This window comes from Corvus hawaiiensis, chromosome 6 (assembly GCF_020740725.1).
Source record: "Corvus hawaiiensis isolate bCorHaw1 chromosome 6, bCorHaw1.pri.cur, whole genome shotgun sequence".
NCBI classification, from domain to species: domain Eukaryota; kingdom Metazoa; phylum Chordata; class Aves; order Passeriformes; family Corvidae; genus Corvus; species Corvus hawaiiensis.
In genome coordinates this window covers 33,133,304-33,148,721 of record NC_063218.1, presented here as the reverse complement: position 1 = coordinate 33,148,721, position 15,418 = coordinate 33,133,304, and the positions used below count along the sequence as shown (strand labels likewise).

Sequence of the window (15,418 nt, the reverse complement as noted above, 5' to 3'; positions counted from 1 at the left end):
AGAGAGTTTATAACAGTAGCGTATTTGTGTGTATATTATATAGTTACAAAAGAATACCAGAAACTGAACATATATATGAATTATGCTATTCAAGAGGCATAGGATGAATTCTTTATTTAGAGATTGTTTTATTAATGGATATTCATTTTCTTTAATGTTATAATAGAATTTGAGTTTTCCATAGATTCGATCAGTCTAATAAGGCAGAATTCAGTGGTGATCCTATCCAGTGCAGCAATGCTGGTCACCAAACATGATATTAATATCTACAGAACAGAAATTGTATAGAACTCAACCTAAAGCTTCACTCAGTAGTTTTAGGTTTAAATCAATCTGCCTAGTTCAGGCCAGTTGAAATAAGTGCTCTTTTTTTTACCATCTGTCCTTGGGTCCATCTGTCCCCTGTATCTCACTTAAGATTTTTATAGCTCTCCCCTTGTTTTCTCACTCATTTTTTTATGGCATAAGGTAGACCAATGCATCACAGTAAATGCTTGAAAGCATTTGACCTCAAAAGATTGGAAAATGAAAGAGAGTGTTGCAGGACTCTAAAACTTGGAAGTCTGTGGGATAGGGACAGTGCTACAAGTGTTTCCTCTACTCTTAGTTTGGAAGCCATAAAAGAAGACAGAGTATGAGGATGCTATAGGAAGGGGAAAAGGTAAAAGTTATAATTATAATCTATATATATTTAAGGAAAAAAAGGGAGACAATATCGAAATATACTTTAATTAAGTAATGATGAAGTAGCTTCCATCATGTTTCACAGATTTTTATTTTTTATAGCAACATTTTTCTAGAACCAGTATCAGAATCTGGTTTGGCGAAGACATAAGTCAAGACTGAAACTTCGCTAATGTTTAAAGGCAGAAATATTACAATCTCTCTTAACCCCAGAATTATTCATTTCAACATGTATTCTACTAGTCAGGCTGAAGAAATTATTTTTAATTTTAAACTTAGTGATTTTTGCTGATACTGTGGAGATCTTTTCACTCTTCCATTATAAATTTGAATCAAATCACTTGCCCAAATTAGGTGACTTCCTCTTCCACACCTCCATATCCAGCTGCTACAGCTCAGAGTATGATTCAGCTCTCTGTTGCAGAGACGTCTGTATTTTTCCCTGCTACAAACAGGTTTAGAAATTAATATATGCTTGAGAATGTTGTACTCTTGTCTATGGTTGTTGCCAAATTACTTGAACTGCTTTTTACTGTTTGTTTTTTTAAGCTGACATGCTTCAAGCTAACATTAGTTTTAAATATATTCTACAGCAGACTCTTCCGACTTGAAATGTTCTGAAGACACAGATATAAATGCTCAGATTCAAGCTGCTATAAAGAAAATGAATAAACTTGACACAATACTTGAAAAACAGCGTATTACGGAAAAAGTAATTAAGAAGCAAGGCAAAGAAATGAGGGCAATGCTCTGGGAAGAACTTCAGGTTATAAGTGTTCTGCTTATTTTGTGACTGATGCATCTTAGAGTACTGTCTTACATAATTATCATATCTCACAGAAGCTTTGTTATTAAATAACTCACAGTTGGCCAACTAAAATTAAGACATGGATCTCAAAAAATAAGATTGGATAATTTTTAATATATATTGGCTAGGCAGGCTTTGAAAGAAGGACATAGCCCTTAAAAGTTGATAAGACCAATTGCCAAATATACAGCTGTCTGGGTGTGGTTTAGTGGCATAGTATTATGCCTGAGTTCACCATTTGCAGAGAGGGTAAGGTATGTCAAGAGGTAATGTCTGGGAACCCAGGCCAAAAAGGGTTTATTCTGCTCGAGTGTGATCCTCCTTACACCCATCTATTTCAGTACTGTCTGTTATTGAAAAAATTAGAGATGCCCCCTTAAGAAGGCATAAGAATCCTACGGCACAAATTCCTTTATCCTATCCCTATCCTGGCCTCTAGCAGTTAAATGCCTTGAAACAAGTTACTATTTCCTCTGTTTTACATGAAAAGAAATATGAGTTGCTAAAAAACCATGATTGGTTTGATTGTGTTTCATAATTTCATTGGGTTTGGATTTGGATTTGGAGCCACAACCACATTACAGAACTTTATCTTGTGAAGTGGGTCTCCAAATAAGAGACAGTATGTAACAGAGGCTTTAAAGTTTCACCATGCTTTTATCATAACTTTGGGAGACATTCAGATAGCCTCAAGAAGAAAATAAAGTGGGAAGAGTAATTTTTGATAGGGTCTGAATTTCATTAGATCTGATAAACAGACAACGTATTTCACTTTAAAGAATTTACTTTAAATACATGCATGTATCCATACATACACAGTTTATTTATTTTGAATAGTCTATCAGAACCACAGGAAGCCACGAGGAGGTGGAAAACACAAACCAGTTTTTGGCTTTGTTCTCATCGTGGCATGACGCAGTTGGTAAGTAAAGAGAAATAGAATTGTGGTATATCCTATCTTTTTTCTTGTTGGGGAGAGAATAAGGATTTGAGATCTGAATGTTTATTGTTATCAGCTTGAATGTTGGAAGTACGTGCATAATAATGGTAGCAATGTGTAGTTAAAATATTTCAACAAAACTCACTATTATGATGTAACCTGCTTTTATTTCTATGGTAAAGTTTGGGCTGCTAAGGGAAGAAAACAGAATTTCATACAGGTGGTATTTAGACAGTCTCCAGTAGGTGTCAGGGTATATTAAAATAACAGTAGACAAGCAAGGCTATAGGACTGCTAACTCCTTTATTTCATTTATGTGACTGCTCCTTTATTTTAAAGGGACTCCTGTAGAGACCATGTGCATTATGTGGTTTCTGGTGTACTGCACTGACAAACCTGTATGGTTTAGATTTATAGTTTTCCTCCAGCTTGATCTTTATCTTTTCTGTAACATGCTAGTGTCTTACTTACTTACTTAAGTATTTATTTAATTAAATGAGCATCTTGGTGGCTGCCCTGGTTGATATTTAAACAGAATACATTTCATATATTTTGCTTTTCAGAACTTGAATTTGATAGAGCTATATTAAATAAATTATATATGAGAGCTATTATAGCTTTTAATGTAGCTGTGAAATCAAGCACAAGTTTGAGTACAAAATCATTAGCAACTTAAATGTTACTAATTTCAGGCCCAACAAAACCTCACACTCACAGCAGAAATGTAAATCAGGAATTAAACAGCCTTAAATTCCTTACCCTGTGCTCTGTTTAATGACATCATTTGTTCAGTTGAGTCCATTACACTTCATTATTACTGTTTATTGTGTGGTTTTTTCATTGTGAAAATCACATGTAATTCATATGGTTCTTTGCAATATGATTCCTTTTCTGTAAGTGCTAAGTGTATAGACTGCAACTTACTGCTCTAACTTCTATTTCCAGTTGACACATATGAATACTTCAATTGATATATTTTTTTTCTTTGAGTAACTGAAACAACTAGGATGCTTGAACACTGTTTTTCTAGACTATGCCCTTGACCTAAGCCGCTTGGAAGTCTAATAATTCATGCACAAGCAGACACCAGCTGTGAAAACCTGGATGCTTTATTCTCATTCAAAGTTTTAGATGACTTGCCACATGGTGTCTGCAGAGGCATTTGAACTTTAGGGCCTTGGGCTATGTCTTTGAGAATGTGATGAATTGTCTCCTCTGTGGGCAGTAGTTGTTAAAAACCAAGAACACAGCCATAAGAAACAGCATACTTACGATTAACACTTGACACTTTCCTGCCTCTTAATTTTGAGAAATACGGTGCTTGTATAATTTATCCAAGTGAATTTCTTTGCTTTCCAAGTGTGAGGTCTTATAGCATGATACACATGATGGTAGATCTTCTTTAAATACATTTCAATTAAATTTTACCAGAAAAAATTCCTTGCAGATCCCTCCCATGCTAAAGAAGATGAAATATGTACTTCAGTATTTCACACACACATGAATCCTGAAGATTATGATTGCCATAAAGCCCAAGAAAACCAGGGTAAGCTTTATTAATGGTATAGTTTGTATTTTTAGAAATGGCAAAACAACATGTAGAATGGGTGGGTAATGAAGACTCAGCCTTTGTGGCAAGGCCAGTGAAATGGGAAAAAGCAAGGTTACTTAACGGTGACAGTTCTTACCTTTTTCGCAAATGAAAGAATAGAATAGTTTTGTGACTTATCTAAAACATTTTACTCAACATGCTAAGAACATTTTTACTTTTGGGTTTATAAAACCATTTTTATTTCATTTCAAAAGGAAGAGGTGTGTAACAGATATTGTAAAATGTGTAATTGATTCTTCATGGAAATTCTTTTAAAACCTGTCTTTGCTATTACTCTAAGATATTGTAGCTTTTATTAATAGGCTTATATTCAAGACACTATTTAGAAATGACAAGTGGTGCTGAATCTAACTGCAACTGTTCTATAATTTTTTTTGTTTTCAGCAGAAATTGTATGGATTTGTGTCAAAAAAATCTTCAGACAACTTGTATTTTATATTTTGCTATGCTGATTATTGTAAAGTCTGCATTGCTTTTATGAAATAAGTACTTTCTGGCAAAACTCAAACACCTGCTGATTCTTTTAGAGACTGTGTGTTATCATGCACTGTATAGACATTTCAAATGCTGTTAGTGGTGTAGTGTGTCCAACATATCAAAATAAATGGAACTGTGCTTGTATGCCTCTGTTCTTTCCCTATTTGAAATTCAAGTTTGTGTGGTTGAGTAACTTTTCACATGTGTTGTGATATAAGAATAACAGCTTCAGATGCCACTGCTATCAGCTGCAATTGTTTATTTCTTTGTCAACTAGCATTCTATGTAAACAGAAGGAATCGATCTTCCTGGTGACTGGCTAAGATGACAAAGACAAAATAAAAGTGCATTCTTCAAGGCTGAAGCATAGATGGCAGCAATATCTCTGCAGTTTGTAGAATGTGACTGCATGTTTTCATTTTAAACATGGACCTCAGCTCCTTTATCATCTTACCACTTGTCTTTGTTCACCAGTATGTGACCTTAACTTTGTGGGCTGGAGCTTTTCATTTCTGTCTTTCTACCATGTGTTTTCATTCCTCCCTTAAAATGAAGCTTGACCCTCAGCTTCCTCGTTCAAAATTTCTGAGTTGTGCTGGAGTGCCCTTGAGTAGCAATGGCAGGTTTCATTACCAGTATTCAGTACAGCACTGCCTTCTGGAGTTTCCAATACAGGCATGGTTGGGAGTTGCTATCACTTGCACTATTTTGAGATGTTCTGCATGTTCCTACTTTGGGAATGAAGTAGAGATCGCTTACAGCTTCTGAGCAATATATTGCTTTAAATTACTTTTACTATTTCTGCTGGAGGCTTTTGATGTCGTGTCAGTAAGCTAAGACTTACTGTTTCAGTTGCTTTTCTGTGTCACAGCTGTCATAAAGGCAGACCCTGAACAAGAGAAGCTTGTGAAGAAGAATGTATGCACTAGTTTTATGCTATTACTTTATCAGTCTCATCAAGATTTGTACCAAATCTTTGAAATATGTGCCAAATCTACCAAAATGCATATGCAAAATTTTTTGAGGTGGAATCTCTTTTTTAATTACCCATGGCAATCTTCAGTGTGTTCTTTGTGTCAATGATCCATGTCTGCCCCTTCTTTACTTAAATGTTCTGAGATGTTCTCTATGATAGCTCCCTCTCAAAAATGCTATTCTACAGTCAAGTGAAAGGTATAGCTTAAAAGTAGTATGTGTATTATGTTGGTGTTTGGTGAGTTCTTCTCATTTCAGGATGCAACTTGTCATTTTATATTGTTAAATTCCTGTATGATCCAGTTCCTTGACATATTCATGATGTTGCCTGGTAAAGAAAGCTTAGGATGCTTTCAGTGAACAGTTGTGCATTTGAACTGTGAGGGGGTTTCTTGGTCAGATCTAACACCTCAGTCCTTTAAGGTTTGAGTGTCCATGGAATTTATATCATATCGTTGGTAGTTTGCTTTCATTTTATTCACTCTGATAAAGAGTTACTTCCCTATAAACTTTCACAGCCTTTCTTCTAACATGTCAAATTCATTTGCTTTCCAGAAAAGCAAAAACTACCATGCCTGGTTTTGAAGTAGTTATTGAGATTTAGAAGTTGATTATATTTTCTTAGACTGATTATTTAATGTGACAAATATTTGCTGTTCATAAAGGAATTGTTATTTTAAGCATGGTAGAAGTCTCTGAAAAACAGAATACAAGCCCTTTTTTCTGTCATGGATAGAAATCCATTGTTATTAGAATATCATGTTTCTGTTTAATAGATTTACAGCTCTATGATGAGTTTCATTTTTTGATGAAATTTGTTTTATAAGCTGTGTTATAATAATATCAACTATATCATCTGTTTTTCAGCTGTTTTATTTAGAAAAATGTACTTGATATGTCTCCAGATAGTTCTGTGGTTTTCAAAAAAATTATTGTCTGGTTTTGTAATGATGAGAAAACTGCAACGATGATAGGATTTGAAGGAATGCCGTGGCTTTTAAAGCCACCATGTTTAACATTTTTGAGGTCAGAAATCCAAAAGTATTTTAGCCTTTGTAACAATGAGTGATCTCATAAAAAGTTGAAAATGAAATTAGATTTTGGCAATAGTATGTTTTAAATATAACAATATTATTTACATAAATAATGAAAACACCATACAAAAAGTTTGTCTATTGACTTTATATGTTTGCTAAAGATTTGAATGGGATTGATGTTATTACAGCTCTTGTTGAATCAGAATATGAATGATTATAATGTAGCAACTTTTCTTCCTCAAACATCAGATTGTCCGAGTGAATTAGAAACAGAAAAAACAGCAGAAAAAACGCATAGCAAAACCAAAACCAGCCAGCATTTCATTAAAAAGAACATTGAGGTAAGCATTAAAGCATAAAACCAGTAACATATTTTTAAATATTAGCTGAAAATTAATCTATAAATACTTTTGAAGACAGGCTTTTTTTTTTTAAATCAGGAGATTTAAAACTAATTAGGCATAAATTAAAAAAATTATCTTTCTGTTAAAACTGTTATTTATGGCAGAGTGCTGAATTAGGTAGTTCTCAACTTGGGTGCTCATATTGGTTGGGATAATACTGTTTCTGTGTACTTGCTGAAGAGTACTGGAAACTGAATTGTTCTGTTTGTGCTTGTGCATAGCTTGTTTTAAGGGCAATATCCTAAGACTTTAAAAAAAAGTATTTACTGTTAAGTTAAAGGATGTTTATGTCCTTTTTTGCATAAATAAGGGATAGATATACAGGTTGTTCATGTGTAGCCTGCATGGGAGTGCTCTTTGTCAGAAAATACATCCCTTGATTTTCCTGCTTTCTTTTTCCTGTGAGGACATAGTTGCTATCACGATTTTTCATCCAGTGAACAATATTTGCCTCCCCACTATATCAAAGACTAAGATAAGATTATAAATTTATTGTATGTAGGCTGCTGTATTTTTCTGTCAGAGTGATAATTTGTATCATGGAAATAAACAAGATTTGGGTGTTAATTTCATAGAGTTTAAAAACTTTGTTTTGGTGCTGTTTGAGCTAGTGGAGTTCTGAAGTATGGGTTTTTTTCTTTTTGTAAATATTTCAGCTAGCAAAGGATTCAGGAAACCAGTTTGTTATGCTTGAGGGAGAAAGGAGAAGGCTAATTGAACTACTGAAAGATACAGAAGATGGAACTGAATTGCAAGATTTTGAGGTATGACAAATTTAATCTGTACCGTCCTGTTGTATTTGGCTTATTTTTACAGTAAATCTAAATTTGATCTTAGTCCTACCATGAAGTACCCTACTGAGATATGAGAGAGAAGATGGACAAATCCTGTTGGATTTGTCTCCAAAAAAGAATTCTCATTGGTTTCTTTGCTAATTTTACTAACAGCAGAACCTAAAAGAGAAGGAGGGAACCTTAGAACTACACTTGGAGAAAATCACCTATTTTCTTTGCATAAAATGTGAAGTTGTGAAGTATCAATCTGAGTGGTTAGTGCTGTAGTCTCAGGGAGAAAGGCCAGCAACTACTTGCAAAAAACTCCCAACAACAGGTTTTTGACGACTGATAAATGGACTTCAAATTGCAGCAATTGGGGAATTATGAAGCTTATGTGTCCATTTAGAAAGATAACGTGACATCTTTCTGTGGCTTCCATCTCACTCTCTCTTAAAAATATATAAAGTTTGCTTAGCATTAGACATCTATGCTTTAACATAATATTGTTAAACAGTGTACTGTCTGCATACTTCAGTGAATAGCAGGAGCTGAAGTGGGTAAAAGTAATCCTCATGGAGGGTAACAAAGTGTATTTGAGTGTCCCACCAATCATTGTTCCCAGGAAATGGTCTTCAATTTGATAAATGTCATCATTTAAAGATCTGAAGATGTTTTGAACAACCTTCTGTTAGTAAGCATAGCTTTCCAACCTAGGGAATAGTGGCTTTTTAAAAAAAATTGTTTTACTGATTGCAAAAGTAGTCTCTCAATATGTGTAGTTGCTAGGTTTTCTTTCTCTTTAAGCTAGTGCCTGTCACAAAATTTAGAGGCATTTATGCAGAATAGCTAATGCAAATTCCAACTAACCACATGTACCTTTTTTTGCACCAATTCTCAAGGCATCAAGGCAATGGAAAAGTGTAACATTTGTCCACATTTTGTATTTGGCACATGTCACTATCATGTTGTCGTGTCTCTATGTCCATAGAGATTTTACTTTTATTATTAGATACGAAGTAGATCATCTCACAGGACATGTGTGTTGCTGTATGTTCTTGATAACGTGGACAAGAATAGTAGTTTATGCTTGCATCTAGTACTCTAGTCTGTACTAGATAATTTCTTTAAAGAAAAAAAGCTCCTAATTCTGCTATCAAAGTAGAGTAAAAGAAAGGATAATAGTTACTTGGACCTGTCTAGTCTGGTGATGGATTCTTCCTCTCCCACATTTGAATTTTATTATGGGTAAGGCATTTCCTGTGGCTGCTTCATAACAAAGATCATGAGGAAATTATCAGCTAATGAATAATCTAGACAGCTTCAAGCTGGCCCAGGTAACTATCCACTTGATGGCCTCTTTCATCTTATTTTATTCTGATTTTTAAAAAGCTGGTGCAATCACATTGGCTGAAGTAATATTTTGGAGGCTGTCAATCAAGGCAGATCTGGTTATGCTGTATGAATTCCTCTGTATGCAGTAATGTGGATTAAATAGCTTCATTTGACTTGTACTACTATATATGCCAAATATCCAAACTGCACTTCTCACTTTTTGAAAGAATGTTTTATGAGTGTTTAAAATATTTTAGAAGTTCACATATTCATGCTAATCTAATTGTCAAAGCCGAAGCTGCAGGGCTATAATTTGTTTCAGATGTTCCACAGAAAGCACTATGCTGTTATAAAAGTATTGTTCTGAGTTAACACACAGGAAACATTGACAGGACAGAAGCTTATTTTCCAAGCAAAGCCATCTTGAAAATACAAAAGAGAATGTGTGAGTCCATTTCACCCTGGAGTAAAACTACTACTGGGGTAATTTGGGTATTTGGAGTATGGGGTAGAGACACTGAGCTGTAGCTAATGAGCCTGGTTACATCTTACTGGACTCCTGTAGTGGCATTTCTGTGTTTTTGCACTGTGATCTTCATTCTCTGATTAGGGGATGGTTCACCTGACACAAATGTAGTACCATGCTGAGTACTTATGTTTTGGTGGTCACTGTCTCACCTGAAGAGATGTTTCCACAAAGCTGGCAAGCATCTAAGACATTTGTGAGTGGCTCTTTTGGAGTCAGCTCAGGTCTGATCAGGCTCATTAGTTGTGTCTCATCATACTTGTATGAGAAAGCATTAGAACTTTGTGATTTTGTTTCACAAAAAGGGTGACTTACTCTGGATTCTCTTTTTTTCTTCCTCTTGGTTTTTTTTTTTTTTTTTTTTTTTTTTTTTGCATTTATTATGAAGATAATTTATGACAGGTGTTTGGGGTAAAAATTTTTTACATTTTTGCAACTAGTGTGCTTTATGGTAATGGGGAGGAACCACGAATTACCTCATAGCAGTGGTATTGTAATTGAAAGCTGATACTTCCTCCTCTTGGATGGATGCAACTGCTTGAATAGCCAGAGGACTAATCTGGAAGCTGGAAACAAATGGTGAACATGAATTTCTTGCAAGACAGATGTTAGAGTCTTAGGGCAAGGTGCTGGTCCTATTCTGGTAGGAAAAAGAAAGGAAATCAGCAATACACTCATGTCCTTCCACACATCCTTGCTCTTCTAAGGTCCTATCTGGTGTTTCATTGTGGTCAGGACAGAGATGTAATCTGCTACTCTCATACCCAGTGAATGGGAGTTGTGCAGACTTGCTTCCCTGAGTGTGAGGCAGGAGTGCCAAGTTGCTGTGGAGAACCTGCATCTGTCTGTGGGTATGAGCTCATTTGCTTGGGTTAAGTGGCTTAGCTCACTCATAATATGCAACTGTATGTAGTGGGAGTATATTATTTGTATGTGTTATTCAGGTGTTAACTGCTATCAAGAGGAAAAAGTCATGTAAATCATGATCAGGAAAAGAACTCAGCTTTCTGTCTCTCCCAGAGTTTCTGTGATAACATATAGGGGCTCTAGAAGGATGGCAGCTACTGACCTCAGAGCAGTTCCTTTGATTTCCTGTGAATGCTTTGTTTTCTTCTTTGGTGGTACGTTGCAAATGTCATATTACATCTCATACCTTCCATTTGAGATTTGGCTCCAGGTGGTTTCTGCTGTAGCATGAACCTGTGCAGTTTCATTCCAAGCCTAGTTTTGGTTAGGCTTTCTCACTTTTTGATTCCTTTATCAGATGGAAAGTGGTTGTCCATTTAAGTTGCTCCTTGGTTATGTTTAAAAACGATGACTGTATGAATACCTCTACTTATTTTGCCCATAGCTGCTCTCAAGTGTGCCAGATACATGAATATTGGGAGATTTTAGCTATATGCTGAGATGGATGAAAATGTACATTTTATTATTAAGTATGGTTTATCTGAAAAATAAATAAACTTGTTATGTAACTACCCTTAAGGTTTCCTTTGCAAATGAGGCTTAAGTATTTTCTGTATCTTTCAACAGGGGAGTGTATCTGGCTGGCTGGCACCAGGAGAAGGGTACACACCTGAAACAATGGAATTTCATGTCCTGAATGAGATAGACAATAAGCTCCAAGTACTACTATCTGATGGGGAGTTTTCTGCACTTTCCAGCTCTAGCTCAAAATCACCAAGCCAGACTTACCAGGTAGGTTAAAGAACAGGGCTCATCTGCAGATATTTTGTTTCAAGTGTGTGTTGAGATCAATATAGCATATGTCTGTATTTGTATCTTTTGCATTTTTCTTTAGAATCTTCTATTTGTTCCTAAAGTATATGTATTAAGGAATGAAGTGAGAAATTTTAGCTATAGAAAACAACGGAAAAATAATTTGTTGCTATTTTGAGTCATATTTAATTCAAGAACTGTCTTGTTTTTAGCAGTTGTTGATTCCATACTTCCAAGATACTTCATGTTCAGAAATTGGTAACTCTCACATTTTTAACTGCATGGGGGTGGTTTTTTCAGCATAGAAACAAATTATTTATGACAGTTTACCTTTGGGAATTAGAATTAAGTTTCTTCTTGTCTCAGGTTTCCAAAACTGCCTGTTCACTTACGATCTGAAGGATAAGGCAATGACCAATAAGCAGTGTTAAAGACTCTAGAAGATAGATTGAAATTTTATGTCCCTTGTTTTTAATGGCCTTTGTCTTTTTCCCTTGCCAGCAATATTGAGACTTGAAGATTAAGAATCAAGGTCTCAGCCTTGAGAAATGATTGTTTGAATATTGTACTTAGAAGACTCCTATTTATCCCATGCCCTGGTACTGTTGCCTCTACTATAATGGGGTTTAAATTAAAAAACCCTACTTCTTATTTTGCACTTATTTGCACAAAGCTTATTTTCTTCTGTAATATTTTCATTTTATGGCCAGAACTGGTATATTGGAGAATATCTGTAAAAATATTCATTGGCAAAACTGTTTTCAGTTACCAGGGTATGAGGAACATCTCTTTGAAAGGCTAAAATACCTGTGGGTTTGTTCTTTTTCGCTTTTATAAGGGCACTTTAATGTCATTTTTTTTGCTGGCTTCTTTCTGAATGTGAGGTTCTGTTTTACCTCTAGTAGTATTTTCTGTAGCTCAGTTCCAGAGGAGTCACATTTTGATGTTGATCATTTACCAGCTGGGATCTAATGTGTGAAAAAGCACCTCCCCCTCGCTGGTAGTCACCTAACAAATGCAGTTGTTACTCTGAGCTTGCCAATGATTGCCTGAGCTTGTGTTCAATGTTACAAGGCATCAGCTTGAAGTTAACGTGACTTGCCTGTGATAATGAATGTTCTGTTTGGAAGTGTTTGTCCAAGTTATCTTTGTTGCTTCCTTTCAGGTAATAGCCAGAAGTATTTGAATAGAAACTTGCATTTAGGTGTATGCTAATTGAAGAGTAACATATTATCTTTTTTGAGTAATATTAAACCTAACAACCAAAAAGAGGTAGTTAATTCCTTGTTACCTTTCATTAGTGAAAAGCAGTTGCCTTTTGTTTTGCAGCATATAAAAGGCTTTGTAGTTCTGTGATTTTAATTTAGAATTAGCTTAGGGTAGCATATTATGAAGCTGCAAATTCTTTTTCTTCTAAGAATTGCATTAGATATAACTTTGAAAATGCAGATACCTAGTCACTGTTGTCTCAGTGGGAGATGTGCTTTTTGCCACTGATGGATACTTTGACAGGATATAGGAACTATTCTTTCACTCTGAAATATTTAATAGTGGGCTTTAATTGACCTGCAGTACCATAGCTGAGCTGTAACAGGGGAGCAGACGTGTTCCTCTTTTTGTACAAGGAGTCCAGCTGGATTAAGAATGCTTTTCCATGACTAATGTTCTCTTTTACATGGAAATGTCTCTCATCAGAACTGTGTTTCTCTCTGAAAAATTTCTTTGCTCTGGTGCCAAATAAACTAAATATTTAAAAATGCTTCTGTCTTACTTAATATTTTTGAGGAAGAATAAATTAAGTTGAATGTAATCCTGAAAGAAACAGGAAAACGATAGACTGGAGAATATGAAGTGTAAGACTGTGTGTGATGAGTACAGTTACCAGCTTGAAAAACTGGGAAGCTACCTGAAAACTAAAGCAAATGAAGATGGTATTTAAAGAACTCCTCACGGTAATACACAACATTACTTATCTTTTAAGACAACCAAGCCTACAGATATTATTGTGTATTACCGTGAGGAGTTCTTTCATAACGGATTGGGGATTTTTATCAGGAAAATATTCCCTTTTCCTATTATAGAAGTAGACTATAGTTAACAGTTTAAGACTAAATAAATGCTCAAAATTCACAAGATACGCTAATTTTTCAATCAATGAACTCCTTGATAGCCTATGCTCTATGCCTGCGCTTCACCAAAACAGATGAATTTCACAGATATCTCTGTTTCAAGAGCATGGTTAGAAGCAGGTTAATGAGCTGATCAGCCAGTTTTATCCCTTAAGAAGATTCATTAGGTGGGATTTTGTTATTATTTATTTATAAAATTTGGAGAAAAGGGAGTGCAACAAATAACTATAGATATTTCAAATACTGCATATTTCTGTTTGGCATTATGTTTGTTACAGCTTTGGCTGTTGCTAAGTATTTGTATTTTCCCTTATGTAAAATGTTTAACAGTCTTATTTTCTACAGATCTAAAGAGATGAAAGATGAAGTAATCTCAAAAGGACTTCTACTATGTTCATGTGCTATATAATTGAAATATAACATATTCTGAAGTATGTGAAACATTGACAATAAAAAGTTTTCCTTGATATAATACTTTCTACATTTATTTCATGATATCTTGAGAAAAATGTTAAAAAATTAGTAAGTGGGGAAAGCTTTGACTTTACTCATATTATGTGAGTTTCTGTCAGTTACTATTCAGGGATGAGAGAAGTGAGGCTGTAAGAACTACTTAGAGAAAGCAGTAGCTTAATGCTCCAGAGTGGTCAAATATCAAATAGATTGTTATGAATAATTTTGAAAGCAATGCAGAAAGAAGCAGAAAATATGATCGTCTGTTACAGGAAAATTTACTGTCATTGTGGTACTGCCAACTATTGCTGATTGGAAATATATATTCAAAAAATTTTACTGTATTAAAATAAGTTTATTTTCAGGCAACTAATAATTTCATTTAAATGTCAGAACTCATGGATTTGCTTGATGGTTAGAAAAAGTTGTTTATAGATACAGTTTTTTTGTATATTGTAGCTGAGAAATTTTCTGTTGGATGTCGAATTGCGAAGGTTGTTTTTCTTTCCAGTTAGACATGCTACTTGGAATTATTTTCCTTGTGTGCCTATTAAAATTTCTTGAGCTGCTTCTGAAAGTAAGAATGAATAGAGTATTTTTTTATTCTATGGCTGCTCATGTCCCTTTGGGTTAAATTGATTATCAAGATGGGAGAAGGTTTTTTGCTTAGGATTTTTTACCTCTGCCACTATTGGATTTTTCTATAGGATCTTTGGTTTGCAAGAGAAAGCTCTGTTTTTTTCTGATTGCAACATAGCTTTGCAGTTTCGCCAATACCTGAATGTATGTGGGACTGATACAAACTTCAGAATCAAAACAAAAGCTATTGTCATTTCAGCTCAGTTCTTACTTTTCCTTCTGGCTTAATTCTGATCCCAGTGTGGTTAATAGGAGCAAGCTTTGAACCAGTCATTCACTCACCCCTATTCTCAGAGCTTTTTAATTGTTGTAGTAGAAATTCAGCATCCAAGTGTTAGCTCTGGAGACTAAGAAATTTGTCTTAAAATGCAAAGGGTGAGAATTCTTCTGCTGAAATGCGTCTAGCCTGATGGTTAGCTATTGTATTTGAAAATGTACATAATGAAAACTATGCATTTACAGAATTTGACACTGCCATATTACTCTAAGCATTTCAGTGTTCTCTTAATAGAAATCAAAAGAACCCTCATCTGTCTATGAAGCAATATAAAGTCATGTGTTTAACTTCTATCTGTTCATTTCTCAGGAGTCTCTGGTTTATGCAAACAGAAGCCTAGAAACAGTTCCAGGTGAAAAAGTTCTGCGAGACAATAAGGAAAAACGTGATCAACAGAATCGTCTGAAAGAAATAGATTATCAGCTGGAATCCCTAGAGAGAAATCTTGTAAGTTTCCTATTTTTATGGTATTTTTCTTCCCTTGGTCTGGAAACTTTGCAGGCAAGAGTCTCAAATAATTATTCTTAATCTGGGAAATGGTTTTTTTCAGTTGTGATGCATGCTTACCTTTAATACAGGGTCTTTCAAAGTCAAAGACATTATCCTTCTTTCTTCCTCCCCAGAGGGGCA

At 34.9% G+C, this 15,418-nt stretch overlaps 1 protein-coding gene across 4 annotated transcripts in view; it reads left to right on the top strand.

Annotated features, from left to right (window-relative positions):
• FSIP1 (fibrous sheath interacting protein 1) overlaps window positions 1-15,418 on the top strand; it is a 71,790-nt gene that overhangs the window by 4,452 nt on the left and 51,920 nt on the right. For all 4 annotated transcript variants that reach the window (XM_048307946.1, XM_048307943.1, XM_048307945.1 and 1 more), the window contains exons 5-11: window positions 1,278-1,450; window positions 2,330-2,414; window positions 3,880-3,978; window positions 6,783-6,874; window positions 7,594-7,701; window positions 11,105-11,269; window positions 15,098-15,235. In XM_048307946.1, coding sequence (XP_048163903.1) covers window positions 1,278-1,450; window positions 2,330-2,414; window positions 3,880-3,978; window positions 6,783-6,874; window positions 7,594-7,701; window positions 11,105-11,269; window positions 15,098-15,235 — 860 coding nt within the window. The remainder of the gene's footprint in view (window positions 1-1,277; window positions 1,451-2,329; window positions 2,415-3,879; window positions 3,979-6,782; window positions 6,875-7,593; window positions 7,702-11,104; window positions 11,270-15,097; window positions 15,236-15,418) is intronic.